The sequence below is a fragment of the Dermochelys coriacea genome, chromosome 3 (assembly GCF_009764565.3).
Source record: "Dermochelys coriacea isolate rDerCor1 chromosome 3, rDerCor1.pri.v4, whole genome shotgun sequence".
In the NCBI taxonomy this organism is placed as follows: Eukaryota; Metazoa; Chordata; order Testudines; family Dermochelyidae; genus Dermochelys; species Dermochelys coriacea.
In genome coordinates this window covers 106902923-106929642 of record NC_050070.1, presented here as the reverse complement: position 1 = coordinate 106929642, position 26720 = coordinate 106902923, and the positions used below count along the sequence as shown (strand labels likewise).

The 26720-nt window shown below is 40.1% G+C and overlaps 1 protein-coding gene across 16 annotated transcripts in view; it reads left to right on the top strand.

Moving 5' to 3' along the window:
• Positions 1–26720, top strand: part of NHSL1 (NHS like 1) — a 278563-nt gene that overhangs the window by 217267 nt on the left and 34576 nt on the right. For 10 of the 16 annotated variants that reach the window (XM_043511087.1, XM_043511091.1, XM_038393675.2 and 7 more), the window contains one exon: positions 19539–19663. In XM_043511087.1, coding sequence (XP_043367022.1) covers positions 19539–19663 — 125 coding nt within the window. Of the gene's footprint in view, positions 1–19538; positions 19664–24454; positions 24527–26720 lie in introns of all 16 variants that reach the window. The other 6 variants (XM_043511075.1, XM_043511082.1, XM_043511077.1 and 3 more) reach the window with 1 other exon arrangement.

The following is a 26720-nucleotide window of genomic DNA, read 5'->3' as shown; positions in this document are numbered from 1 at the left end:
ATTAGAGAATAAACTGCAATTCTTCGCATTATTGTTGTGCTTTATTATTTGTTGAATAACTACCCAAAACTCTGTGATTATGTAGTAAAAGGCCCTAATGAAATGCCATTACATAAGAGCAGAGTTAGGTTGCTATGGGAACCTGGATTCTGAATTTCTTGACTCTGTGATTAAACTTCACTTTTTACATTGTATTAATATTCAAAATGTATAATATTTGTTAAATGTCACAATGTTAAAATGAGGTCTAAGGCAGTAGGACACCTGCTGCCAAAACTACAGGATGTGATGTCATCGGAAAGCAACTGATTGCTGTAGTCTGGTGCATGAAAGTGTGTTTGTTCCAGAGAAATTTCCCATCCAAATAGTGTTGGGCCCAAGCTTTGTTTAGCCTTAGCTTATGAGATTCCACAATACCGCTGCCTACCCATGCTAGTCTGATTCCAGGCTAGTGATTTTTGTGTAGTTTTATTCACTGATGCCCCAATGAATGAAAAACATATATTCAACTCAGGTTACAAATAACAAAGCAGAAGCAGAGTAGCTGGCACTAAAGCCACCTGGTAACATATCAAATGTTTGACATTTTTCAAAATAGTAAAAACACACACAAAAAGGTGGATTGCTGTCAAGGTGTTCTCTGGTGTTGCCTTTCTAGAGGTAAGCAGGTCAAACCTGCTTTGTTTTAAAAATTATTTAAGGTCATACCTATTCACACTGGTATAATTTTAAAAGTTCAGCAGCTTTTAGACATTATGGGTCTGACCAAAAGCCTGGTGATGTGAATGGGAGTCTTTTAATTTATTTTAATGGGCTTTTGATCAGCACTATGTAAAACATCCTGTGATACAGCATGGCCAGAAGGCAACAGGAGAGTGATATAGGAGAGATATGCAAGTCCCAGGATGAGGAGAAGCCTTATTCCCTATAGAGCAAAGAAGGGTTTCTATAGATTAATGAAAAGCACCTGAAGCCAATTAGAGCACCTGTAGCTAATCACTTGATAAAAACCCCCTGCTTCAATCAGCCAGGGGAAGGAGGTGGAGTAGAGAGCAGTTTGGAGGAGTTGAAGTAGAGGAGAGTTTGGAGAAGTGCCGTGGCTGGCTAGAAGACCAAGACCCTAGGTAAAGAGACACCTGGCTTGTGCAGAGGAAGAGGGCAGGAAGACCCACAAGATGAAGAGCAGGAGAGGGAAGTAGCCCAGGGGAAGGAAGCACTGGTTCAAGTGGTTTACCACTATCCCTAGGGCCCCTGGGCTGGGACCCAGAGTAGAGGCCAGGCCCAGGTCCCTCCCTCTCCACTACCCTTCTCTGGGTTACTAGTGGGACAGTATATACCCTAGTTCAGGGGCAGGAAACTGCGCCATGAACCCCCCTCCCTTCCCCCCAAGAAGAGGAAGCGCGGGAGCCATCATAATCATACCGGCAATTTGCCACAATACACACAATGATAATACTTATACCAGTAGCTTTTTTTAATTGTGTAATCTGCTTGGTATATAGTACATTTAAAAGTTAAGAAGGGATATTGTTTCATGGAAGGATTGGCATTCAGCTGCGATCTTTACATACATTTCTTGTGCATCTCTTTAGGAAACGCATGCACATGTTTTTATTTGTGTTTTTATCTTGTTTAATTTTATAAACATAATCAGTTTAAGAAACAACATGCAGTTGTATATGCTGATGAGTGTTGTATTTAAAATTCTTGCACCCATAAACCACAACTATGTCTTTCTGAAATTAAGCAAGGAGAAGACCCAACTTTGCTTGCTTATAAAACTATTTTTAAATATGAGTGTCTCAATCTGGTATCCAGATTTGTTCAAACGAGGTAAATGTGCTAGTCCTCATTTATGATTTCAAGCAGTACAAAAATTCCATACGAAACTTTTAAAACCAAGATGTTTGTGTATGATCTGAATTGAAAAAGAAAACCTGTGAAATTGACACTGCACATTTTTGTGTTCATTCTCAAGAAATGCTGAATGGATTTTGATGTAGGTGATTTTAAAAACTAAGACAACTTCTAGTCTGAAATCAATACCTGAGAAATTTTCAGCTCATAATCCGTGTGTGCACTTTTCAGGAAAATTATAAATGGCCTAAAATGAGGCTTTGGAATGGAAGTGCAAGCTCAGTTGAATTTAATAATAAAGAAAACCCCTCATTTCAATTTTATTACTTAACTGTTTTTTTAAAAAAAAAAGTAGAGTATGGTACCCTGATTACATCATTTATGCCATTATTTGAGTCAGTCTATTTCCACTGGCCAAATAACCTGTTTCCTCTCTTTCTTGGATGTGAGTGTTCGGCACAACCAAGATCTTGGAATATCCAATAAACCAGATGGGAAAGGGGGATGGAAGGTGGGAGCGGCACACCTTGAAGATTAAACATTGCCATCCAAGGTACCTATTTCACTGTCCTTCATGTCCAAGCTGATCTTAATGTCCATTCCCAAAGAGTTCATTTTAGCAAGGATCTCATTCATATTCTCACAGATTCCCTATGTTCCCCTGTATAAAACATGCAGAATGGAACCAAACTGCACCAAAATTCTGTGGGTCTTAGAGAACTCTACAGTTCATGTGAACATTTCCTCTGTGGGATAAGTGAAGGTGAATGGGCCAAGACAAGTAAAGGAGGGTGGTGGCTGTGCAGGAAATCAAGCTCCCAAATAGATCCTGACCAGCTGCACTATGTACCCTGTCCCAAGGCCAAATGGCTGCTTGGCCTGTTTACTTCCATGTTGTCACTGGCTTACTGGGTCACTCGCTGAGTCCTATGACTCCACCAAGGGGAGTTACAGCCCATGGCCAATTAATGTTGCTCTGAGCAGCATTAACTAATCCTTTTTTGTATTTTATTCGGATTTTAATCCGTGCTGCAGAGGGAAAATGCCACTTATTGCTGTAGTTTCCAGAATCTTCCCATCTCCAGACCAAGAGGCTGTGCAAAGTGGAGGGGTTTGCACCCTACATAATCACCAAAGTTTTCCCTACAGATTTGACCTGTTTCTATGCAACATGGTAGTAACTAAAGGATCATGCACTGTGACCTTCAACCACTATCAGAGATCAGCAGTAGCAGTAATAATTCTGTTAATAGTAACACAAGCAGTTGTCTTGTATAAAACATAAATTGAAAATAATCCTCAACTAGCTAGCTGATCAATAATTTAAAAATGACCAGCAACAAGGGCAATAGCGTGAGACTTGTTAGAATGCATGACCGTGGTACAGCTAATTGAATTATGTTGGACTATTCAACAGTGTAATAATACACCTATCAAAGCTATTTAGAACAGATAAGCATTTCATCACAAGCTGAAGATCAATAGTCAAATCAGGGCTAAGGTGGGGAAATTGCCTTCTGGAATCAAGGATATGTCACTGAGAAAACTATACAAGTTTGGGTTTAAACCAGAGGGAGATACTGAGAAGGGGAGGGAGAGAAGAGAATTATATTAAGTAGCTAACACCCTGTTTGCAATGCGAAATTGTTCCAATCCCAGCCAGCCACCTGTGTAGCTGCATTGGTGGAAAAAAAACAGGTTCTCTCTACTGGTGCAAATCACGGATTTCTTTGTCTGCATGTGGGGATTGCAGTTGCTTCAGTGTTTGACCATTGGTTTCTGGAACTGAGACCAACATTTGGTGTAGACAAGGCTTCAGCTGATTACAGCTGCCCTGATATTGCTCAGAGATAGAGGCATCCAGTTCTTGAGTTAGCCATGGGTTAAATCGGTGGTAACCAACACCTTAAAAGTCAAACCAAAGTCTACCTCATCCAGTGCAGATTGCTGCACAGGGGATGATGTTTCATTACCACTATGTTCTACACTAATTTCCAAATAGATTTAAAGTATAGACCTTTGTAAAAGACTGTACAGTAATCCCACATATAATAGACATATTAAGCATAGGAGATCCAGTAGACCAACTTCTATGCTATTTGTACACATCTGCAGAGGCTTCCTACATAAATTACTGATTTTACATTGCAGTTGTATTGATTCAGGTTATTTGCACACACTGTAGGGCTCAATGCTCCAGGCAGCAGTGTCTATTGTGATTCATTATCTTGTGAGGAACGGGGTCTGCTGGCTGAGGCTTCTGTTTTGTCCTGTTAGCCAAGTTCAAGAAATGTCTTTAGCAGCAGTGATTTAAATGTTTCATTTATATTCCAGAAGGCATCTGGTTAACATTATAAAATAAAATCAGATTTCCCAGAAAGCCTTTTAGCATCCCATCCTGAAAGAACCTCTGGACAGGTATGTGTTTACACATTGTTTTCACCATGCCTCTGCTTGAACAGTGTACAGATGAGCAATATTGGGGTCAGCCCCACTGGTGGATAATCCTGCTGAGAAGATTATTGTTTTAACAGTAATCTTATGTTTCATTAAAGAGCTGCAAAGTAAAGGGGAACCACTTAATATTAACAACAGGTCTAGTCCAGGTTCGCAGAGATGTCAAGATGTGAGCTTCCCACCAAAGTCTTATTGAAATAAAAGACCATTAAGGGCTAGACGCAGACCATATGTCCTAGCAAGGCCGTGTTCTTACAAAACCAGGAAATAAAAATCAACTTATTTCTCATTATTTTCGTTTCAATAGTCAAGTTAGTGCCGGTAGCTCTACCGATTACTCTATCCTTTTTACTCCTTTTGAATTAATTCACAGTACATCTGTTGTTGACTCTGGCAGAGTTCCATAGTCCAACTGCCCTTTCTGTAAGGAATTAAAAAGGAAAAAAAAAGTATTCAAAGGAAATTAGACAAAACTCCACCAAGAATCTAGACTTTACATGTTGAGTATTGCTTTCATGCTGAGAAATGAATGCTTACTGGGGCATGCTCAGAATGAAAATCTATAGATTTAGTTAAATAGCACACCATTGGGTGTGAAAATATATAGATCGATTATATTTAGACGGATTACATATACACAGGGCACATTATAAGCACTTTACAGTAGAATGCTTGACACATAGCTAAGAAACACTGTCAAAAACCCTACTGAGAAGATTTTTTTTAAAATCCTCAAAGACATTTTGTATGTCTGATACTGTTTCACTCAAAGCCCATAAAAATATTCCTCTAATTTTCTTAAGTCCATTGAGCCTTACCATTTTTCAAATTTTTGTCCATGTTTGGTGGCATTCATGTAAATCTTATTTTTTAAAACCTGTTTCTTGATAGCTTTGTTGACACTGAACTTTTATCAAGAATCCTTTATAGGAAGCAGGGGGTGCTAAATAGCTTAGGATTTGTCTTGAGTAGGATAAAAAGTGTGTGTTTAGAAGGTTTTATCGAATACATTTTAAAGTCTAGTGTAGCCAAGGCAGTGTGTACTTTTAACATGTGCTAGCTGGTCTAGTTGAAACTGGGGGGATGGAGAAACCTTAACATTCTAACAACATACCTTTAAATCAGTGGTTCCCAAACTTTAACAGCCCGCAAACCCCTTTCACTAAATTTTGTGAAATCTTGTGAACCCCCTCCTAAAAATGAATATTTCCAGGGATTTAAGTTTAAATTTACTCCGCACTCCACAATCTGTGGGGCTCCTGCTGCTGCAACCCTCTGACTGCCCCGGTCAACTGAGCTCGGGCTACAGGTCCCGCTGACCGCCAGGACTCAGGCTGCCAGCCCCAACTGCCCAGCCCCGCTCAACCTGGGGCTTGGGCTGCCAGCCCTGCGCGGAGTGCTGGAGTTCAGGCTGCCAGCTGCCCCGCTCTCCCTGGGGCTCTGACTGTCTGCCCTGCAACCGGGTCCCACCTGCTGCCTCCAATGCCCGGGGTCCTCTGGCCATCATTAGTGAAATTTTTCTGGCGAACCCCATGTAACGTTCTGCGAAACCCCGTTTGGGAACCACTGCTTTAAATCTTAGTCCAGACAAACACTTAGGGATGATCTCCACTACGGGGAGATTGAATGATTTAGTGGGTCTAGTGAAGACCCACTAAATGGATGGCAGAGTGCTCTCCGGTCGACCCTGGGACTCCAGCTCCCTGAGAAGAGTAAGGGAAGTCGACTGGAGAGTGTCTCCCGTCGGCTCAGCTCAGTGAACACACTGGAGTAAGTCGACCTAAACTACGTCGACTCCAGCTATGTGAATAACGTAGCTGGAGTAGCATAATTTAGGTCAGCTGACCCTGATAGTGAAGACAAGCGCTTAGATAACTGCTAATGAGACACAGAACCTTTCACTTCTAACCGGCTGTTTGAAAGCTGCTGCTTGATTTGGTGACCTACGTGAAATGAGTGAGTTGTCTCAGGCATTGTCTATATTGGGAATTTTCACTTACTCCAGCAACTGATGGCCAGTTGCTGATGTAGCTACATCAGTGCAAACCACTAGTGTAGACAAGGGAAGCTGTGATTTGCACCAGTGTAATTGCTTTTGATTTCAAGTAGGGCTAATTATCCACTGGTGGAAATCACAGCTTGTTATCTACGCTAGGGATTTGCATGGATATAGCATCAGTGGCTGGCTATGAATCGATGAAATTGACAGAAATTCCTAATGTTGACAAGGCTATGTTGAGTTCTTAATGGACGAGTGTCCATACTGCAAGAATACAACCATCTCAGTTGTCCACCTAACTGGCTTTCTGTTGTCATTCTCAGAGAAAGATAAAGAATGTATAAACACGGAACTAGTTTGTCACTCTTTTTAGCTTAGACATGAGCTTGAGGGTATTCCCTCAGCATCTGGTTAAGAACTATGGTCGGGGGGGAACATTACTCCCTCTGCTGTAGATGTTCTATTTATGGTTAAGAGGCCTCCATCTCCAGGGCTATCAATCTAGCATTTTGCAGGGGATGTTCTATGTACTCGGCTTTTGGTTCGCAATATTTTAAGAATCCGGTATGTTAAATTGAAAGTGAAGCCAAATGTGTTAGAAGAAAGCCTCTGAATATTTTTATATAAACGTTCAGTTTGTATTCAGTTGTCTTAGAAACAGCAAATATCCATAAAAAGGATAGAAAAGGTGGTTATTTTTTCTTTCAGCATTGAAAAAGCAAGAATAAATGAATATAGAAAAGGCACAGTTAAACTAATCACACTTACTTATTACCAGTAAGTGCATCAGTATTACATTCCCATAGAAATTTAAATTAGTCTAAGACAAATGGAGATAATCATTTTGAAGTCTCCCCAGTGACAGCTTGTTACAAATGATATTTGTTTATGTCTGTTTTAGCTTAGTGCCCTTAGAAAGCTGATTAGGTTTTCTGTACTGGTGAATCATTTAGGTCATTCACTCTGCTGGAATGTGCTGGTGTGAAAGGGCCAGGTGAAAGACAGGGATGTAAATACTGTTTAAAAAATTAATCATTTAAATGATTAAATCTATTTTGTTTAAACGGTTAACTGATTAGGCAGCTGGGGCTGATCCCACCAGCCAGCGCGACTGGGGCTGGGCCCGGGCTGCTCCGGCCAGTGCGGGGTCGCTGGGGCTGGCGGATCGGCCAGCCTGGGGGTTAACAGTTAAGCTGGGTTAATTAGTAAGACTAATGCTTACTGGTTAACATTTTACATCCCTAGTGAAAGAGAGAGAAAAGATGCAATGAAAATATTTAAATATGCTGATGATTCAACACATACAACTGGGAGTCACCTGTTGCAGAGCTCTTTCTTCTCAGTCATGTCTGGATCCTTCCTGAAGAATTGAGCAGCAACCCCTTATTTGTCTGAGATACTGTACAAGGAACATCCCCCCACCCCCTATAGACATGATGCACTCTAAAACAATCAACTCTCCCCAGTATACATATATTAAATCATTAAGAACATACACTTTACTGTTGCAGTTGTGATTACAAATCCAAGGAGAGTAGGCTTCATTTAAAGTATCAGCTTTTCCTCTCATCTTAAAGCTGGCTGGGATGCATAGTTCTAAGCCTAGCCAAAAGAACAGAGAGCTCGAAGGTGGCTTGACAGCCATTGGAGTGACCGTAATGGACATGAGTCTGAGCTGATGGTCCCGAATTAGTGAGTACAATTATCAACCCAGTCTGTTTCTGAAATTGTGAACTGGAGAGGGGAGAAGAGAAGCAAGGAAGGGACACCAAAAAAAAGGGAAGGAAAAGGTTTAAAAAAAAGTTACAAAAGGATCTGCTAAAGTGAGCAAGGTGTGTGGGGAATGCTGGGATAGTGGGTGTGTCGCAGAGACCAGGCACTTCTGTGAGACCATTTAAGCTATGATTTCTTCAGTGAGATTAAATATATTTTGCAGTGTGCGCTCCACTAGTGAAGAAGGTGCTAGCACTGGAATTACTTGATTGGGGATGAAGTGTCATTGAGTCCTAAAGACTCCCCCTATTGGACTGACACATGCCAGGAGACAGCTCTTTATATGTACTGATGTAGCAAAGTTCTAAACTTGTTAACTTCACTGTACATTGTGGGGAGGGGAAGGTGGTGAGGATGGGAGAAGGGTTGGATGGGACAAGGAAATATAGTAACTTAAATAAACAGAATGTTAACCAAACCATCTAGAGGCTGTTGAACAAAAGATTTTTCAGCTATTCTGTTGTGGCAGCACATCTGTTGGAATTCCTGACTCAGTAAGAGAAAATTGTTGTCCTCTGTCCAAAATGGGTGCTTTGGATGTATTGTAGATAAAGTTCATGAACTTGCCATCTAGTCAGTATTGGTCATCAGCGGTGTGGCTCTGCAGCATATTTTAAAGCTAGCTTTGATATAGAGATTGACTGTGACAGCCCAGTTCTGCAGATGATATGGGGATTTACACAGGCAAAATGGGACTCGTTCCAAATTGAATGCATTCTTATGTGATATGTAGACTGGTATCTGTTTGAGTTACTTATATGGTCCCCATTACTGTAATACCTGAGCATGTCACAATTTTTAACATTTATCCTCACACACACCACCCCTGTGATGTAGGGAAGTGCTGTTATCCTCATTATACACATGGGGAAGTGAGGCCCGGACAGATTTGAATGACTTGCCAAGGTCACACAGAAACTCTCTAGTGGAGCAGGGAATTAACCCAGGTCTCTGGCTAGTATCCTAACAACTAGACCATCCATCCTCACTAGTTGCAAGCTGTTTAGCTCATTTAGACTAAGGGACATAGTTGCTATATTGGAACAGACCCTTCTTTTAATGTCCTATTAAGTATGAGATATTTGTAGAAACCAGTTTTATTGCAGATATTTTAGCACTCTGCATCCATACAAAGTGAGAGAGAACAGTATTATCCTCATTTTATAGATGGCATCCAGAGACCAAGTGACTTGTTCAAGGTTGCACAGCAAGTCAGTGGCAGAGTTGTGAATATAACCCAGGTCTCTTGACACTCAGCATATGCACAATCCATAAAATCACAATTGTTTCAGGTATAATGCAGCAATAAGTTCAAAAGGTGAAGGTGAACTGTTAACACAGAAGTTACTTCTCTGTCTCTAAAACGGAAGTTTATTGCAAAACAGGTAGCCAGTAACAAAAAAGCATAAAGCAACAAACGTCATTTAATCAGTTTGTCTTAAATAGAGATATGCCTTGCACATTTTAATAGGACTTCCATCTTCTTATCAGATGATTTTTAGATACAGTTCTTATGGACACTAATTTTAAAAAGTTACTTTAATACAAAGTGCTGCTTATAGATGTGATCTATAAAAAGGAGCTTTTTTCTTGGTGGGTTTTTTTGTTTGTTTGGTTGGTTTTTTGCGTAAAATGAGACTGGCTAAGATGTTTAAAATCAACAATAAAGAATTTTTGACTTCAGGGAATAAAATAATTTTCCAATGATGGGTGCAATGAATAGATAAATGTGGTTTCATATATTGGTCAACAGATTTATTTCTGTGGTTGACAGTTCAGCTGACTGTTACAATTAATAGCCCTTCTCCATGACCCCCCAACCCATCCTTCAGATATAAGTCTCAATGAGAAAGGCTGTACCAAGAAGTCACCCTGAATTTAGCCACGCTAATTTTTCAGACATGCAAATCCAGCTGTCAGCTTGTCACTTGTTCATTTTTTCCTTCAGCAAAAGAGAAGACCTCTAGTACAAAGGCAGCCTCTGTGTATTCTTTTACTTCCTCTTCTCTTCTTGGTCCATAGAGCCTCCTCTACTGAGGCAGCTTTGCATAGAGACATCTGCTCTTCCATGCATGCAGTGTTGGTAGAAATTACCCGTGGTCCAGCTGGCATTTAATTTGGGATTTTTATCCCTTGGTCTGAAGTTGTAGTTGAATTAATTTTTCTTGGATGCAAGACAAGATGCCTGATGGAGGCATTTCTGAACAATAATTATTTCTTTTGCTTTAACTACCCAAAATGTCTTTTTTTAATTTTGTAAGTATCCATTGTTAAATTAATTTAGGGAAAACAGGCATTTTTACTGCTAAACGATAAATGCTGAAAATATGGAGAAATGGGATTACTTGGTTGTGGATGTGTATTATATACAGGCATACTGGACTTATGCTGAAACCCTTGCTTATGCAAGCAAAGTTTACTTACGCAAGTAATCCCATTAGGACTATGTTTGTAAGCAATGATCAGGCCTATAACACGTAGTCTCCAAAGGGTTAAAGTGTAGTATGTACCTGAAGGCACAAAAACAGCACATAAGCTATGTGAGTTTGTGTTAGATACAAAAAAACAAATGACAATTTGGAAGATCATATCTTCTTGGACTTTATAGCAAATATAACTGGAAAATATTCAGAAAATGACTGTAAATCCACATCACTCTGTTCAGTTCTACTGTCTGTTTAGCTGTTGCTCTACATGGCAGTAAATTTTGCTTCACATAAATTTTCAAGGTATGGAGATTAGTTTTAGTTGTTAGAAATTCTGCTGCTATGAAATATTAAGACTGAAACAGAGGAGAAGCTGCACAAAAATCCTTCCCATCCCTCCCCCAATACATGCACTCTCTTTTGGCATTGAGAAATGCAGTGTCTCTGTCTTACTAGACAAACAGTGCATAAGTTAATCCTGTTTTTTTCACAGTAATACCATGTCAAATGAATTAATGAGTATCAATTCTGTGCCTTCTGTTCACTCAATTGATCTGTGACTCAAATTATGGTGTAAGAATATGCTCTCAAGTTGTTTGAAATTCAGTAAATTGCTTCTGTATGCACTAGTTACTACTGTGTATTAACTTTTGAGGTCAGCTACAGTTTGACATGAGATGTGAGTTGTCTCTAGTACAAAAATGACAAGGGATCTTTTCCAGGTTTATGAGTTTTTCTCTAGCATTTTCATAGGATTGGTCTGGGTACACACCACAAAGGCTGTTAAGAATTTGCAATCAACAGGTCCAGTTGTTCAAGTGGAGTCTGATCTTTAACCCTGTCCAATAGATGCTAATAACATTTAAAGATAAAATGCTCACTTAGTTGTGCAACAATTCTTAGCTCTCTGTTTTTTGGTACAATATTCTGTTATAGGGCTGCACTGAATTCCACTGAAGCCTTGCTGTGAACTCCACTTTGACACACTACACTAATACTATCTACAAAATTCCTGCTTTGAACAACAGCCTTATGTAATGGGGAGAATACTGTGAACAGCTTATGCACTGTCTGTGACCGGCACTTGCTGTGCACCAGAATATAGCAGTGTGTGTGGTAGTAAAAGGTCCAGCAATCATGAGAAAATGCTTATATACAGCTAAGGCTAAGATTTTGTCATGGATATTTTTAGTAAAAGTCAGGGACAGGTCACAGACTTCCTTAATTTTTTATTATTGCCCGTGACCTGTTTGTGACTTTTACTAAAAATATCCATGTCAAAATGGGGGTCCTGGGGGTCCCCCTTGCTGGCCAGGAGCAGTGGGGGTCTGCCTGCCACCCGCAACAGCCAGGAGCTGCGGGGAGGCTCCCACCACCCCAGGCGGCGGGGGTACCCTGCAGCTTCCTGCCTCTGGTTGGAGACATGGATTCTGTGATCTCCGTGACTAAATTGTAGCCTTATATATTGCACCATTGACTGCTTAAAAACATTTCCTTCTGTAATGTACCTCCTAGAAATACACCTAACCTTTTGTTACAAATGTAAAAATGACCTGTGAGCCTTTCAGAGGTTTCTGACCATATTTCTCCCATCACAATTTAAAAAATAATTAATTAAATAAATGAACCCAGTCTGTGTGAACAAAGCAAACAAAACCACTGCAATAACAACCTTTGATTAAAGCACGGCTCTTTGACAGGGGTTGAAACTTTTTTTTTTCCCCCCAGCCTGCTCCCAACTCCCCGGTCATTCAGGTGGCTGCGGAACGGGCGTGGCAGCAGCTGCAAAAGTCCGCCTCTCCCAAAAGGTGGCCAAAAGACTGGACCTGATGGGCAGGAAGGTCTTTTCATCCACATGACTGCAGTTCTGTGTTGCAAACTACCCGGCTCTGCTAGCCAAGTATGATTTTAACACTTACGACAGGCTAGCAGAGTTCAAGGACAAGCTTCTGCTAGAACTCCAGGAGCAGTTCCAGATGCTGGTGAACAAAGGGGTAACCAAAGTGGCCTTCTAAGGAGTAGTGGACGCAGCCAACACTGCCTCTTGGTTGCTAGCTGCCAACGCAGGCATGCGCAGGGATTCGTGGCTCCAATCTTCCAGCTTCTCTAGGGAGGTCCAAAATACAATCAGTGACCTCCCATTCGATGAGACCAGTCGCTTCAGGGAGAAGATGGATGAGACCCTGCACTCCCTCAAGGATTCGAAGTCCACGCTGTGTTCCCTTGGCCTCTACGCTCTGGCCCTCTGACACAGACACCAGAAAAAACCCTTTCTCCCGTGGCCACTCTCATCTTACCCGACATACTACCAGTGTCCGGAAAAGCTCCCACTTTGGAAACAGTGCTCTGAGGCCTTGCTTCTCCACCTCCGCTATGACCGCTTTCTCGACCATTTCCCAACCACAGGCAAAGGGCCACTTTTGACGCTTGGGTCAAGAGCAGTGAACCTCCTTCAGTGCCAAGCGCCGCATCCCAACTCATCTTCAGGGGCCGTCTTGTCCTATTCACCCACAATTGGGGCAAAGTCACCATGGAATTGGGCTCTGGAGATCATCCACCAAAGATACTTCATAGAGTTCCTCTCCTTCCCGCTTCCTGGCCCTCCCACCTGCCTAGTCCTCAGCAGAACTCTCTATCTCAGTGATGTACAATGGCTTGATACACAATGCCATGCACAGTGACCTCTTTGCATGGTGGGACATGGTCTGCTGGGACCTTTTTGCCTCTTTTGGTCTAGAGGAGCTCTAGGCAAGGGTACTAGAGGTGACACACTCCTCCTCTCCTGGACGGTTGACCTTCGCCATGCCTTTCCTCCCATTCCCCATCTGCCACAAGTTCTTGACAAGATTCACTGGGACAGGGCCACAGACATCCTCATAGCTCCCTGTTGGCCCTGGCAGTTCTGGTTCACCGACCTCCTGAGGCTCTCCTCCTGACTGTCTCCTCCAGTCTGTCTCTGCACATTCCCGGATCTCCTTACACAAGATCGGGGCAGACAGTGCCATCCCAATCTGGATATTCTTCACCTCACAGCCTGATATTTGTATGTGTGTAAAATGTAGAGTGCGCATGGTCTGCCCTGATTTGGCAGATCCTCACCCAAAGCAAGAGGGAATCCACCAGAACCTGCTACTGCGCTAAGTGGAGATGCTTCATAGAGTGGGCCCATTGCCATCAGCACTTTGGGGACACAATAACCATCCTTGACTACCTTCTTGCCCTCAAAACAATGGGTCTGGGGTCTCAACTCTATTCAAGTACACTTGGCAGCACTTAGTGCCTTTCTCTTGCCAGTGGATGACACCTCTGTCTTTAAACCCCTTATGACTGTGTGCTTCATGAGGTGCTTGTTTTAAATACGTTTCCACTGGTTGTGAAGCCCACATCTCCATGGGACCTTAACGCTGTTCTCTCTACCCTCAGCAGACCACATCCTGAACCCCTGGAGACATGATCTCTGACCCACCTCTTTAGGAAAGTGGCATTCTTCTTTGTCATCACCTCGGCCAGACGAGCCATGATGGCAGCCGCTCCCCTCCTCCCCGCCATGGTATTTCACAAGAGACTGGTCTCCTTAAGTCTACAGTCCAAATTCCTTCCTAAGGTAATGTCAGAATTTCATCTCAGTCAATCCATCCACTTGCCTGTGTTCCATCCAAAACCACAAGCCTGCCCTGCCCTGCACTCCCTCAATGCGTCCCGGTGTTCTACCTCCGCAGGTTCCTTTCAGAAGTTGCTGAGTCACTGACATTGCTGAACAGTTAAAGGGACAGGCCCTTTCGCCCCAACAGGTCTCTAAATGGGTCTCAGTGTGCATTCTTGAGTGCTACAAATGCTCCAACCTCCCTCCTCCCAGCAGAGTAACAGCCCTACAGATGTCAGATGACTTCCTCCTCAGCCTCAGTAGTGGACGTGCCATAGCAGGACATCTGCCGGACCGCAATGTGATGCTCTCTGTCCACATGTTTACGGCATGCTATGCCATAATGCATGTGGCAGCAGTGGATGTGACCATGGGCCGTATTGTATTGCAGATGGCAGTTCCATTAGTATCCTCACATCCACCTCTGTGCTGACCACTGCTCGCAAGTCACTCATATGTGGAATACACATAGGAACCATCACTCGAAGACGAGGAGGTTACTTACCTGTAACTGGAGGTTCTTCAAGTTCTATCTATTCCACTACCTGCCCTCCCTCCTTCTGATTTGGAGAAGAGTATGCAGTCACATGAGGGGAAACTGGTGTGGCATCAACCTGCACTACATCTTATATTCTCAGGTGGGAGCACAAGGAGATGCACTACCCCACGTGTGGTTCAATGGACACTGCTGGGAAACACTTCCGGATTAGGTGCATGGCGCACATATGTGCCTACATGTGGAATACAGATACGGCCGCACATCTCGTAGAACCTCCAGTTATAGATAAGTAATATTCTCTTTTGTCTTCTTCCTCAAGATTCAACTTTGCATAGTCCTGCCTTCATCTCTGAACTGGCCTTCATTTGCGGCTCCCCCAGCCCTCCGTACTCTGCCATTGACACAAGCAGCAATATTATCGTTGGTTCCTTCTCTCACAGGCTTCTCTGTGCCTCTTCCCACATTGCATTCTGTGTTTGGAATTCCCTGTTTCAGTTTATTTACCAAGCCACTTCTCTTGTTTCATTCAAATCCCACAAAAATACTCACAGCTGCTGCAAAGCTTACAAAAAGTGATGGGAGGAAAGGTAACAAAAATCCACGTAACAATCTCATCCAGAAGTGTACGTGGCCCACTGAGTAACCCCTTTTGGACATCCTCTCCTTTTCACACCTTCTCCATTGGCTGTTTATGGCTCTTACTTGTGTCCTGCTGTACACTTTTCATGGCAGTGACTAAGTTTTACTTGTTTTGTGAGGCACCTACCACATTCCTGGCCACCCAGAAATGTAATAATAATAATCTCTGATGTTATAAATGTTCTAGTTCTCCAGACATCCATCGAGTCTTTGGGCATGGAGAAAACTTTAATTTCCAAAGCCTTAATTTAATAAAAAAAAAAAATCCTTCTCTGCGCCTCCCCACTCAAATAACCTTTTAGTTTTTCCTTATAAATAGACTTATTTGAAAGGTTGTGTTTTCCTTTCACAAAAAATGTCAAGATCTTGAAATTACATTCCATTGCAAAATGGAACAAAAAGGCAAAATATAGAAAATTTTTGTGAAATGGAAAATTCTAAAAAGTATCTAATTGGATATGTCAATATGGGAAATTTCAACACCACAATTCAACATGTCAAAAGGATATTTTTCATTAGATTCTCCTGTTCAGAAAATCAAAATTATGTCAAAATCAGCATTTATCTATGGAAAAGTCTGATTTTGATTAAACCACTTTTCTAACAGGAAAATGTTCCACGTGAAGAATTTTGGCCAACTCTACTTATAAATCAAATGGAGACTAAAAAACGAATTGTCACAGTTCAGGGCAACTGACGCTGTATTTGCCCTTGGTCTAGCAAGGGCTACCTACTCTAAACTTGAGACTCCTCAACCATCACACCCCGACCACGGTATTTCCATGCTGCACAGTCTGATCACTATGCTGTGATATTCCCAGCAAAAGACAGACTGTCTACGCAGGATTGCTATACTTCCGTCTTCAGAGATGGTACACAATGTAATTGCCAATGGTTAGAAGTTACCACACAGTTCCCTCTAAGCAAGCACTTTTATTCTTAAGATAAAAGCATTACAGAGAAAATATATTACAAACAATAAAAGAACCTACACGCATGCTAATAAGCTTACCAGAGATCACCACCTAACTCTAACAAGGGCTCATTACCAGGAGATGTTGTGAACGCCAAAACTATAACTAGATTCAGAAAAGAATGAGATAAGTTCATGGAGGATAGGTCCATCAGTAGCTCAAGATGATCAGGGAGGCAACCCCATGCTCTGGGTATACCTAAATTGTAACTGCTAGAAGCTAGGACTGGATGACAGGAGATGGATCATTTGATCGTCCTGTTCTGTTCATTCCCTCTGAAGCATCTGCCATGGCCGCTGTTGGAAGACCAGATACTTGGCTAGATGGACCCGATATGGCCATTCTTGTTCTTATGGCTCTGGTTGGTGATTAATCCTTCCAACACTTCCCTAAGGTTTGGGGCCCACCTTGTACTAGAGGTGCTGTCCATTTGCTGGATCAGAGAGAAGGTCCTGAGTCAGTTTTTACTCAGGCTAGTTAACCAAAAATCCTTTCTTTCTCTATTAGTCGTAGAAAATCCAGTTTGAACCAGTATATGTGAGCATCTCTGCAGGTGGTGGTAGCTCTTTAGATGTGTTTCAACCTGAGTGAATTTGTCTAGCCATATCCCCTCTATTCTTAGTTCCTGGAGGATTGTGGTCCCCCGCTTCATGAGATTACATACAATCCCTCAATTATGCGTAAACAATTGCATTTTTAATACAGTGTACTCCTAAAATACTTAAACTTAATTCAATGATGTTTAACTAGGACATTGCAGGAAACTGCCATCTGTCACACTCATAACAACTACAGCCCACACACCTTCTTTATTTTACTTCGCAATTTATCTTTAAAAGCTGCACCTTCACTTTTTTTTACGGGGTAATATTTGGGGTCTGTTGTCTTTTGCAGTATCATCCTACATATTTGTCATCTTCATCTTAGATGTTCCCAGTTTAGTTACAGTGAGGTAAAAAGTAGCTGCTCTTGAGGATAGTTTGGAAAATACTAGCAGAAAGGCCCACTCAACACAATACCCTCTCTTTATTGTACAAAGCCATGATTTAGCAACCAAGACAATTGTGCGACTTCACAGCAAGAACACCAGACCTTGAACCGGATATGTGGCCTTGTAATATGATGCATTCATGAGGTTAATGGGGCAGGAAAGCTCATGTGCCATAATCCTTCCCCCCTCCCCAAGTTAATTGTGAAACTTGGTATTGCATTCCATTAAAAATATTGCAATTTAAAACAGGCTTTGTCTCAAGGAATTATTCCTGTATTCAGTAAAAGGGCTTTCTGTTTTGGAGGTTGTCTTAGAGTATGATGTTCCTTGCCATCCACAAACTACTTTATGGATGTCTTGTTGAAAACAGTAGAGGAATCAGTGGGAAAATCTAGATTGTAGAGCATAAGATTTGAGAACCTTCTGAATAAACAGTAAAACAAAGCCAAATTATTCTCTGGTTGCAAGTTGTAACTCCATTTAATGATTCGCCAAGCAAAATTCCTCCTTCAAAGGTGCCCTCAATTCAGAAAAAATGGAAGTTTTAATTAATATATATATACACACACGAGTGTGCTCTGTCGCTCGTGCGCGCACACACAAAAAGAGGTCAAACATAAGGAGTGAAGCAGGCACAAAACTGTTAATTCTCCAGTAAGTAATGACAAAAGCTCTTTGCGTCATGACACTGCACACTGTACAGGAGACTAACAAATTTATTAGAGCATAAGCTTTCGTGAGCTACAGCTCACTTCATCGGATGCAAAATGCATCCGATGAAGTGAGCTGTAGCTCACGAAAGCTTATGCTCTAATAAATTTGTTAGTCTCTAAGGTGCCACAAGTACTCCTTTTCTTTTTGCGAATACAGACTAACACGGCTGCTACTCTGAAACCTGTACAGGAGATGTTTCAGTTACTTAGGTACAGGTGTAATAAATACTTATTTTTATTTGTGCTTTCCTAATCTCAACAGATTCAGATTTCAGTCTCTGGAAATGTAAAACTCACACTTTGACTGGGCAGATCAGTTTGGTCGTCGCATCTTGAACATTTAATATTTCCTTATGTTCCAGCATCTGTTAATCTTGAGCACAATCACGCTGAATATCAATTAAGAAAAGTACACAGGCAGGAACACAGCTACAGAAATTTTATTCAGGGAAATGAAGTGATACTGGGCTTTTGGCCAATTTGGGTTGGTTTTTTTTTATCCCTCCGTCAGTTTTACTCTCTATTCCTCCTCTACATGAAAGACCTCTTCACTTTACATTCTTCCCATGTGGCCTGACAGAGGCTGACCTGAGGTTCTAAGGATCTCTATAATTTGCACTCCTGCCTCTCTTTGTAAAAACACTGTAATGGTTGTGTCTTCCTCAGTCTGGGAGGCTAGGTGAATGGTCAGTGCCAAAGCCACTTAGCAGATGGTGCTTGAGTAGTGAGCAATATGCTCAGTCCAAGTATGGGGCACATTATGGAGGTCTACCAGCCTGGCAAATGAGACCCCCACTGTTGCTAGCACACCTTCATCTTCTGTACTGAAGTACGCTGCCATCTGTCAAGACACTGAGCCAGACCGCACTTTAAAAAAGTATTCTCTCTTTTCTGCTTTCTCTTTTTTATTTATAGTATTTCTAGAGCTCCTGTTACCTGAAATAAACTATATCTATCCTATACCTATATGTATAGAGCTTCAAAATAGGATACTATAATCTGTTTGACAATGGTAATGTACTGTAGAAGTTTCTATCACCATACTCTCAGTAAATATTATGTATTTTCTTTGTAGGTTTGCTGTACAGTAAAAAAGTAATAGCATATTACAAAGGCCAATACCTATCAGTAGATGTGTGTATGTATATATGAACAGATATACATGTGTAATTACTATATATATGCATACTGAATGAAAAATAGAATGTATGTATGTATGTCTGCAGTCTAATGTTATAATTCATATTAGAAACTGGCCAGAAAAAAAGATTAGGGATGACTACAGACAGATAAGCATCAGTTGTTATTGTACATTACATTATACAGGAATCAAAATGCTTAGTTACAATTAGACACATATGTATCAAGCTTTATACTACACACATTTATATCAAGTGAGTTTTATGCTTAGAGGGATAAAAATAAATTGATGTGACACTGATCCCTGTGCCTTTCTTCAACTAGACACTGGATACAAGAGAATGGGAATTAAAATGTTATCTATCTTCTTTTTTTTTTTTTTGTGTGTGTGTGTGTGTGTTTTTGTTTCTTTCCCTCCCATGTGCAGAATGTGACAAGCTACGGAGGGATGGCTATCGAAGTTCTCAATATTACTCTCAGGGTCCAACCTTTTCTTCTTCCAGTGCAGCCTGTGGAAGTTACCAAGATGATTATGAAGAAATTGAACAAAAGGTAAGGAATATGGCTGTCAAACGATTTAAAAAAAACACACAATTGCAAGATTAAAAAAATAGTTGCAATTATTCGCAGTTTTAATTGCACTGTTAAACAATATAGAATACCAATTTAAATTCAGCATGGAAGCATGTCCGTGCTTCAACCTCCATTTCAGAGAAAGGGTGTATAAATGTTTAGCATATCTGGCACGTAAATACCTTGCAATGCTGGCCACAAAAGTGCCGAGCCCGTTCTTTCTTCTCACGCCTGTTCTTACTTTCAGTGCAATTGTAAATAAAAAGCAGGCAGCATTATCTCCTGAAAATGTAAACAAACATGTTTGTCTTAGCGATTGGCTGAACAAGAAGTAGGACTGAGCGGACTTGTAGGCTCTCAAATTCTACATTTGTAAGTTGCACTTATACGATAAAGAGATCACACTATAGTACTTTTGTGAGGTGAATTGAAAAATACTATTTCTTTTATCTTTTTTTTTTACAGTGCAAATATTTGTAATCAAAAACAATAATATAAAGTGAACACTGCATACTTGTTGTAATTGAAATCAATATATTTGAAAATGTAGAAAAACATCCAAAATATATTTATTAATTTAAATTGGTATTCTATTATTGTTTAACAGTGCGATTAAAACTGTGATTAATCATGGCTGTTTTTTTTAATCTAGTTAATTTTTGTGTTAATCGCTTGTGTTAGCTACGATTAATTGGCAGCCCTACTAAGGAGGCAGGAGATTGGGAAGAATGCATTAAGCGGACTATAAAACCTGCTCTATTATTATTATATTATTATTGTTATATAGGCTGAAATTTATAAAGGAGTTTAAGGGAGTTAGATCCTCAACTTTTATTGGCACCTAACTTCCTTAGACTCTTCGAAAATCCCAGCTCTAATTATATGTATCTATATGTAAATAAAGTTCCCATTGGTGTAATATAAGGATGACAGTGTGAATGGCCTGGTAATGTTCCAGGGAGAAGATGTATTTTATATATGAACAATGGCAGCTGTTTTGAAATAGGTTCATGTTAGTTTTTACTACTCTTTTTATGATCAAGTATCAGGTGGGGCATTAACCCAGGTACACAACATGACTATTTTCAGAGTAGCAGCCGTGTTAGTCTGTATTTGCAAAAAAGAAAAGGAGTACTTGTGGCACTTTAGAGACTAAAAGTGAGCTGTAGCTCACGAAAGCTTATGCTCTAATAAACATGACTATGTTCACACAACAATGAGTACACAGACTTCATACCCTGGTCTAATGTGGTTAAGTTACTCAGTACTCAGAAGTTCTGTCTTAATGTATCCTATCTCTCTGTAATGAATTCCAAGGGAATGAAAGATCTCACATTGATATTGGTTGGCTCACTGCATATCAGTTTGCTTCATATTATGTTTCCTGTCTCAACTCAAAGAAGAAAAGGAGTACTTGTGGCACCTTAGAGACTAACAAATTTATTAGAGCATAAGCTTTCGTGAGCTACAGCTCACAAAAGCTTATGCTCTAATAAATTTGTTAGTCTCTAAGGTGCCACAAGTACTCCTTTTCTTTTTGCGAATACAGACTTAACAGGGCTGCTACTCTGAAACCTGTCTCAGCTCAGTAACACTGGGCAATTGTCTCAGAACCTGGAAATTACTGAAACAAATGAAGGGTGATGGAAAGAGACAGTTTAGCCATAGTATTAAGATGGTTTTGTGGTCTTCATGTGATTTTGGTCATTTCAGCTACAGAAAAACTAAAGTTCTGAGTTAACTGTATAAAAACAAGAAGATTCCCATCTGCAAAATGGTAACCTGTCCTTAACTCATCCCATTGTGCATAAATATTGGAGCACATGTGGTATCCAAGTTATTGTATCCTGTGTATCTTGGTACAAAATATTGCCTGCTCAGTAATAACCTGGAATTCTTTTGTCAGTTCATATCACAGCCTTATCTTTATTGTAGTTTAGTTTCTCTTTTTGCCTGTTTAATACTGACATTACACAATGTGTTTGTGTATGTGTGTCTGTGTATAAATTGTGTCTATAATGTGAGGTCTGCAGGTCTTTTGAATTCAATATAAAGTGACTGATAATATCATATAGTTTTTCCACTTCCATTGTCCACATTGCCTCACATCAGTGACAGGACTGTGGCTTTGTAGAAACTTCAACTATTCTTGCTGTGCTTTAACAGTATCCATTGTAACATCTCATTTAAAGCCATTGTGTATGCAGTATGGAAGTGAGAATATCAAGCGCATTAAAATGATAATCTGTAAAGACCTATTGAAATCACTAGGAGTCATCATATAGTATGTGCTTTTTATTGTAAAAAGCATATGTTCATAGCTGTTGCTCTGTGTGTGTAAAATTGTGTGTGTTTAAGCTATTTTAAGTATCTGGTTGTCCTAGTTAGTATTGTGGTCCTTTATAGATAAATAGTCCACAGAACTGCATTTGTAAAATTAGTGAGGTATGATGTAACATTAAGGTTGTTTATAGGTGAGCAGACCTACTAAGGACTAATTGCCATGGATAATTCTGCTTAGAGACTAAACAGTGTCATCCTTAAGGTTTCTGTGGTATGTTGTTTTAAAATTATTAATAAAGGAATTGTTAATGTTTTGTTCAGCTAATCTGTGCATTCTGAAACATTTAACTATAAATGATTACACTTCATTGAGTGAATAGCTTTTCTAGTTTAAATTAAAACAACTTCTTATTAATGGGTGTTAATCAAAGTATGGTTTAGTGTGAAGGAGGATGGACAGATGCAAGGTTGACACAGTTTTTAGTGGCACTAATTAACTGAGCACCATTAGCTCTCTCACCCTAGCTTAAAACTTAGTAGGATTTTACTCATTAGCAAAATTGCAGTGTGTCTCTCCCTTCATACTGCACAGTTTCAGTGGTTCATGTTCTTCTTTGCATCTGTAGCAACTTTTTTTTTTAACTTTAAAGTGATATTCTAGAATTTTACTTTGTTTGAATTACCACCTCTTAAAAACCATTCTCTAAAATTGAAGTTTAATACCATTGGTAAAAAAAAAAAGTCAAAGGCTTCTAAGACTGTAGATGTAACTTGGACTTGAGCTCATAAGTTTTCAATTATGGGGGTAGAAAAGTACTCAAGCAACAGCCTGGATTTGAGCTCAGAATTCTTCCATATTGCAGCAAGACTGATTCAAACAGCAAAAACATCCCCTCTTTGTGAAAGAAAAGGAGTACTTGTGGCACCTTAGAGACTAACAAATTTATTAGAGCATAAGCTTTCGTGAGCTACAGCTCACTTCATCGGATGCATCCGATGAAGTGAGCTGTAGCTCACGAAAGCTTATGCTCTAATAAATTTGTTAGTCTCTAAGGTGCCACAAGTACTCCTTTTCTTTTTGAGAATACAGACTAACACGGCTGCTACTCTGAAATCTTTGTGAAAGGTTTCTAATGATATCTGCTGTTTATCAAAAGCAATCAAAGCAAATGCTTAACAGGCAGACAAGAGGAAGGACATATTTCAGTGTTGTAATTGGAAAGTAATAGAATAGTGAATGGATCAATGAATTCTCATATACTGTTTGGAAACTTTCCCCTAAATTGGCATTATTCCATTTTTGCTTCAGGAAAACTATATTATAGAGCATGGCAATTTCAGAAATGGACTTATCTGACATTTCCATGTTCTCTAAAAATTTCCGGGAGACAGGGTGATGTAGCTGGATAATTCTTTTTTTTCTAGACAGTTGACATGAAATCATGGTACAAGTGTAAGTATAGTTCTCTCAGCTAAGTCACCAGAGGATGATGTTCACATCAAAAAACACTACACTGTCTGCTTAGGAAAGGTTTAGACTGGCAGAGTATGTGGTATTCCAGGTGACAATTCCAGTGAACTGTCAGGGATTTATAGGCGAGTTTATCCATTTTTTTTTTTAATGAAAGACTGAATGAACAAATATGGTTTTCTGAAAGATAGTTCGTATACTACAAAATATTTAAACTGCCCTTTTTTTCTCCTGGAATGGCTTCTAAATTACAGTACCTACAATATTAACTAAACTGTTTCCTTGTGTAACTCCACTGAAGGTATGTCTTCACTACCAACATTAAAGCGCTACCACAGCAGTGCTTTAATGTGGCTGCATAGTCACGGCACCAGTGCTGGGAGAGAGCTCTCCAAGTGCTATAAAAAAAACCCCACCTCCACGAGGGGAGTAGCTACCAGCACTGGGAGCACTGTCTATATTGCCACTTTACATCGCTGAAACTTGCAACACTCAGGGAGGTGTTTTTTCACACCCCTGAGCGAGAAAGTTCCACTGCTGTAAAATGACAGTGTAGACAAGGCCTAAGTGGAGTTCATTAAGGATGAATTTGTCCCTTTTGTATTCTAAATCTCAATAGTAAAGACTTGATTGGTCTTACTGATTCTCTTTTTGTAAAAGAAGACCATCACTCTCAGTACTTTTGGTGGCCAGTGCTTATCTGATTTTCCAGTAACAAAGATCTAGAAATAAGAAGGTTTAGATCTAGAAATAAGAATTACTTCGGTCACTGACTCCCCCGTTTTAGAGTGGTAGCTGTGTTAGTCTGTATCAGCAAAAACGAGGAGTCGTGCCCAAATACATTTGTTAGTCTCTAAGATGCCACAAAGACTCCTTGTTGTTTTTGCTGATTCCCCCTTGCTTTCTGAAAGTGTGTATTATGCTATATAATTTAAATGTGTTTGTCTTTTTACATGTTTTTTCTCATTCATTCTCTGTCACTCATTCTCTTTCTTTCTTTCTCTCTCACTCAACAGTCTAGTCTGTTAGACTGCATATCTCAGTCTTGCATTAGCGCCTGCTGTTCCTTGGTTCCATGGAGCCTCAAGGTATCTAGCCACAATGGAAGCATCCAGCTGTCCTAGTTGCAGCTTGATGTTACTGTAGCATTAGCATATCTGGAATCTTACTGTGCTTTTATTCTTTGTTCCTCACTTGCTGCTGTTTTCTTTGTAAAAACAAACAAAAACAACCACCAACAAAAGTAATGTTAAATCCAATTATGCCCTTTTTTCGCATTAGCTCAGTTGTCTGCAACTCAGGATCCTTTGTTTACTTGATAAACTAACACATTTTCATGGCCTTTGCAAACCTGTTAACACTCGCTTCTCTTTAAAGTTCTGTGATGAGCCGTATGTTTTATTTAATGGCTATTTGATGACAATGATCTAGTTCTGTTAGTGATCAAAAGCTTTCAAATATTGTGATTTGGACTAGCATGATTTGACAATAAGGAATGCCAATTGCACAGAGTACATGGACTCAGAGATGCATCATACTGTGCCTTTATTTCAACAAATGGGTAGAAAAAAGTACTTCACACTTGTTAATGGGGCAGAAAATATATATTTGTCACTTTGCTCATCACGGCTGTTGGTTTCCTTTTCTTTTCAGCAGTCTGCAGTCCTTAGAAATCATAGGTGGAAAGAAATTTTATTAATAGTATTTACACTTGGGAATCGAGATTTGAAGCTGGTATTTTCCAAGGAGTCTCAAAGAACTGGATGCCTACCTGCCTTAGGCCCCTTAGGAAACCCTACATTGATGTGAGTTGTGGGAGCTCTGGACTTGCTGAATTGGCTCTTGTAACAATATTGATCTTCATTGGTGACATTTCCTTCAGTGTATACAGGCTGAGAGAGGCCTGTACTGCTTTGAGAGCCATAGGTCCTGAATTATGTTGCTTCCTGCTTCTTAATACCCCAAGGATGTGGCAGGCTGGCAGTTGTGATGTTGTTGTGCCTGCATAGCAGAAACAAAATGTCATAAGGGGCACTGTCTAGGAAATTGTAAGACACTGAGGAGATAATGTAGTGAAGAGATTAACAAAAGGGTACTGTCCAAAAGGAAAGCTCATGTGTATGTTGGATGGGAGTTTCAAGAGGCCAGAATGATTTAGAGGCATTCATCCTATTGAAAGTTAAGGGAGGTATGCCTCTAAATCACTTGGCACTTTTGAAGATCGCACCCATTATCTTCAAAAGATAGTTCAAATGGTAGAATTCTAATATACAGGGAAATAAGTAAAGAAGTACTGTAGCAACAGAGGAAAGAGAAGGAGATAAAGATAATACTAGAAGACTTGATGGTTTCTTTTGTAGCTAAGTCATTTCTACTCTCAAAAAATGCTCCCTTAACAAGACAGTGAGTGATAAGAGTTATGGGGCAAAGGCTAAGGGGCTGGTGAATTAGTGAAGAAAACTGGAGATAAGTCTGTTCAGGTTGTTCATTTTGAGATAAATAATATAAGAAATACTCACTGTACTTAAAAAGAAGTTCCAGCCACCTTACCTGGCAACAGAGAGGTGGTTAGGTTTCAGATGTTGTTTATAATAGAAAGTGAATGATTGAGATACCAATAGCAAAATTGATAAGTGAGACTGAAAATGGGAAACATATAATCAATAATGAGGATTCTCCTAGATTCCGAGGCATTTGAGGATTGCCACTAATTGGACCAGTAGATGACAAATTTAATGTAATTGAATGCAAATTCATAGTGAAAGAGTAGCAGTGATTCAAAACAGATTGGAGTACACACACTAAATGGAGTAGTTACACAAACTGTGGATTGACCAGGATAGAAATGTAAAAGTGTTTGGTTTGTGTGGGGTGTTTTGTTACAGAATAGTACTTGAAGCCATCAAACTAGTATTTTCCTGGAGAAGAAACTGCAAACTGGACAATGAGATACATGAATAGAAACCTGAATTGATACTATTCTTATCCAAAGCTCTGCACAGACCTTAGTTCTCAGTTTTGCTTATCTGTTCAAAGTAGTTTTATTCATAGAAATGGTTGCAGGGTGAATGGCATGGTTAGACATTTCAGTGTTTTTTTTATTGTAAGGGCAAGTTTCTAGAGGTTTAATTTGTCATCTGAGAAGACAGAACTTCCAGGTAACCTTCTAGAAACCTTTGGGGCACAGTCTGTCTCTATTAGGAGATTAAGAGTAAACAGGGAAATTAGGCAGAACATGCTGTGAAATAATCAGCCTGGAGTCAGTTGCCAGTTAAGGTCTTT